The 3,203-nt window shown below is 34.3% G+C and overlaps 1 protein-coding gene across 2 annotated transcripts in view; it reads left to right on the plus strand.

Annotated features, from left to right (window-relative positions):
* The window catches only part of PPP2R3B (protein phosphatase 2 regulatory subunit B''beta), a 74,960-nt gene extending 73,086 nt beyond the window's left edge, over window positions 1-1,874 (plus strand). For both annotated transcript variants that reach the window (XM_015812274.1, XM_015812275.1), the window contains exon 13: window positions 760-1,874. In XM_015812274.1, coding sequence (XP_015667760.1) covers window positions 760-904 — 145 coding nt within the window. In that variant the 3' untranslated portion in view covers window positions 905-1,874. The remainder of the gene's footprint in view (window positions 1-759) is intronic.
* The last annotated feature ends 1,329 nt before the right edge of the window (window positions 1,875-3,203 follow it).

Raw genomic sequence — 3,203 nt, forward strand, 5'->3', positions numbered from 1 at the left:
GCTAATGACCCCCTATTGTTATTGTTAGTCCTTTTGGTGATTCCACATCCAGTTCCTTTGAAGTATCCTGAAGGAAGTGAGGGCCATAAAGCCCCTTTGTTCACCCCCTTCCCTTCATCCATGACAGAATCCAGGGAAGGCAGGGATGGAGTTTTTCATAGTTGATAACTTGATATGAAATATGATTGGATTCTGACATTGTCTTTAAAATTCTTTTAAGTAATAGTGCACAGTAAGATTTACCCGTTTCCTGTTTTTCAGTTTATGGAATATGGAATATGATGTTATAAACAAGTTACTTTTATGAATATGTATACAGGTAGTCCTTGACAACCATTCATTTAACAATGGTTTAAAGTTATGACAACCTTGGAAAAAACGTACGACCTATATAGCACTTATGACTGCTGTACATACCCTCCCCCATGGTCATATGATCAGAGTTTGGGCACCTGGCAACCATCTAGCATTTATGCCTAGTTGCAGCATCCTATGGTCACGTTGCAATTTGGGAGTTTTTTGCCGATTTGTGGCAAAAAAACAACAGTCCACTGGGGAAACTGGATTCGCTTAACAACCACATAATTTGCTAAACAACCAGAATGATACATTTAATTACTGCTATCAGATTGTTGTAAAATAAGGTTCCATTCTATTTACAATTACAGTGACTTGTAATGGAAATTTTGGTCCCAATTTTGCCCGTAAGTCAAGAACTATCTGCAGTCTGAATCTGTTCCCATTTCTTTTTCATTTTAGTTATGAAGCTGAGCTGATTCCTGATGAACATCAAAAGACCAACATATTAAAATATCAAATGGAAAAAAGACCTTTGTTTGATATGCCTTCCCATTTGGCAGATGTTGACTTGGATGATTATGACTATGAAGATGATTTTGAATAAACTATATTTGTAGAAGTATAAAGACTGTTTCTGCAGCAGGTCTGCTAAATCTGTGTAGAATTTTGTCTCCAGAAAAGAGTAAAATAGAGTTTCTTGTGCTGCAAAATTAATATTTTCAAAATATCTAAATGGTTACATTTGTATGGAATGACACTTTTTATGTATTTATTCAATGGATTGTTGCCTAGGAAAAATAGTTAAATTATTTGTAGATACTCTTCCTTTAAGGGATTAGTGTATCTTGTGTAAAGTAAATTTACTGGCTTGTTTTTATACAAAATACTAAACTTTTTATTGATCACTATAATAATGGAAATCCTTGCTCTTGCAGTCTCCAAGCTAAAACTAACTTTGTCAAGATTCAAGGAGAAAAGTGTCATGATTGTGAATGGAGATCGCAGTTCAGAACTCAAGTAAAGCATCACTGGATAAGCTAGATACACACTGGTACATGTAGCAAATATCCTGCCTGAAAACAGGCTGTAATTTTCTACCCTTTAGCATTCATTTTGTTCTACTGACTCCAATTTAAAAACTGGCTTTTATTGTTCACTTAACAGTTGTGGATATTATATTCCATGTCAAGGGAATCAATTGTAAGTTTTACTTGATCTGTGATGTGCACTAACCTTGTATGGGCATTTAGTGTGTTTCTTCAGTGGTTGGCTAATGACACATTCCATGAATATTGTTACCAACAGTGTCAAAGTAGCTGAACAGTCTGATGCTTTATTTGCCTATATGAGGTGAGAGACTGCTTATAGGGCAAGATAGATGTTGCTATTCTAGTTTTTAAAAAAGCATAACGTTTGTAGTGCCTTAATTATCCTTATGTTCACACAAGAAATGAAATATGATAAAGCAAATCCTTGCTGTTAGGTTTTCCCAATAAACAAAAATCTATCTTGTTTGCTGTGCAGATCTGTTAAATATTTAAAATATCATGTTCGTATTTTCAAATAAAGTTTTTTTCATACGTGTAACTCAGCATTTTTTTTTTATGTATCCGATCACAGATGTTACTGAAAGTAACTTCCGGTTTGAATATCAGAATCATTTTTTTTAAATAGCAACTATGAATAATCTAATTAATAGCTGTACACATTTTTCATACTTTGTGATCTACAGCAGAGTGACTTCAGTTTGCCTTCCAATATTGGGGATTATAGCTCCCAGTAATCCCATACTCCTCAAACAAAGCTAAAATATCCATTTTCACAAATTCAAATATGATTCTGATAAAGCTATAGCACAGATAATTCAGCTATGTAACTACAATCCACCTTTTTATAGTTGAATATAATGACAATATTAGTGCAATTTATTGAAGACTTGCAGTCTCTATACACAACATCAGGATGGCTGAAAGATTTTTTTCTTTCAGAACAAGTTTTGGTGTTACAGTATTCCTTTTGAATTGTTAAGTTTTCTTGTGATGATTTTGAATTCGGCATACAACTATGTAGAACTTAAGGTGAGCTGTAAAATGGCATTACAAAGCTGAAGGAAAACCAGGAAATAATTTTTATAATAGATTTATAGCTTGCCTTTTCCTGCAAAATAAGTCTTAAAATATGGTATGTTTTTGACAGCAGCATCTCTGCCTATAATTACCAATTTCTTTTCCTTCGTGTGGACCATGATCAATATCAAACATTGTTTTAGGATTTGAACAGAGTTTTGGCTATATGTGAAAAAAACATATTGCTTGGATCCCAATCTTATCAACTAAAAAAGGAAAACATTAAAATTTGCAGTTTTTCAGGTCTGGGTCTATCTATCTCGATAGAGCAGCCAGTACAGCAAATCTACTATCAAACAAGTGATAGATATATTTTGATGCTACTGATTCATTCATTCATTCATTCATTCATGTCAAATGTGCAAACAGAGACAGGCTCTCTAGCTCCAGGAATGCAGGTCCCAAGAGTGTTGGTGCAGTATGAATTGTAAATAATGAATAGCCACAATGTTAGCTAATGAAAAAAAATATACTTGAGCAACAAGGTAAATTCCAAACTCATTTCCTTTCATTCTCATTATTCAAAACATAACTTCTTGACAGAACACTAATTTGTCCCCCCCCCCCCAAAAAAAGTTGGAGCTAAGTGGTAGAACATCTGTTTTGCTAGTTGGCCAGTTCGGGCACACCTGGGAAAGGATCTAATCTGAAATACTGAGAAACTGTTGATCACAACAGAGAACAGTGTTTCTCAATCTTGGTAACTTCCCAGATGTCCAGAAGTTCAACTCCCAGAATTCTCAGCATTAGCAATACTGTGGGTTGAAATTCACATAT

This window comes from Protobothrops mucrosquamatus, unplaced genomic scaffold, assembly GCF_001527695.2.
Source record: "Protobothrops mucrosquamatus isolate PMUCROS unplaced genomic scaffold, P.Mucros_1.0 scaffold77, whole genome shotgun sequence".
In the NCBI taxonomy this organism is placed as follows: Eukaryota; Metazoa; Chordata; class Lepidosauria; order Squamata; family Viperidae; genus Protobothrops; species Protobothrops mucrosquamatus.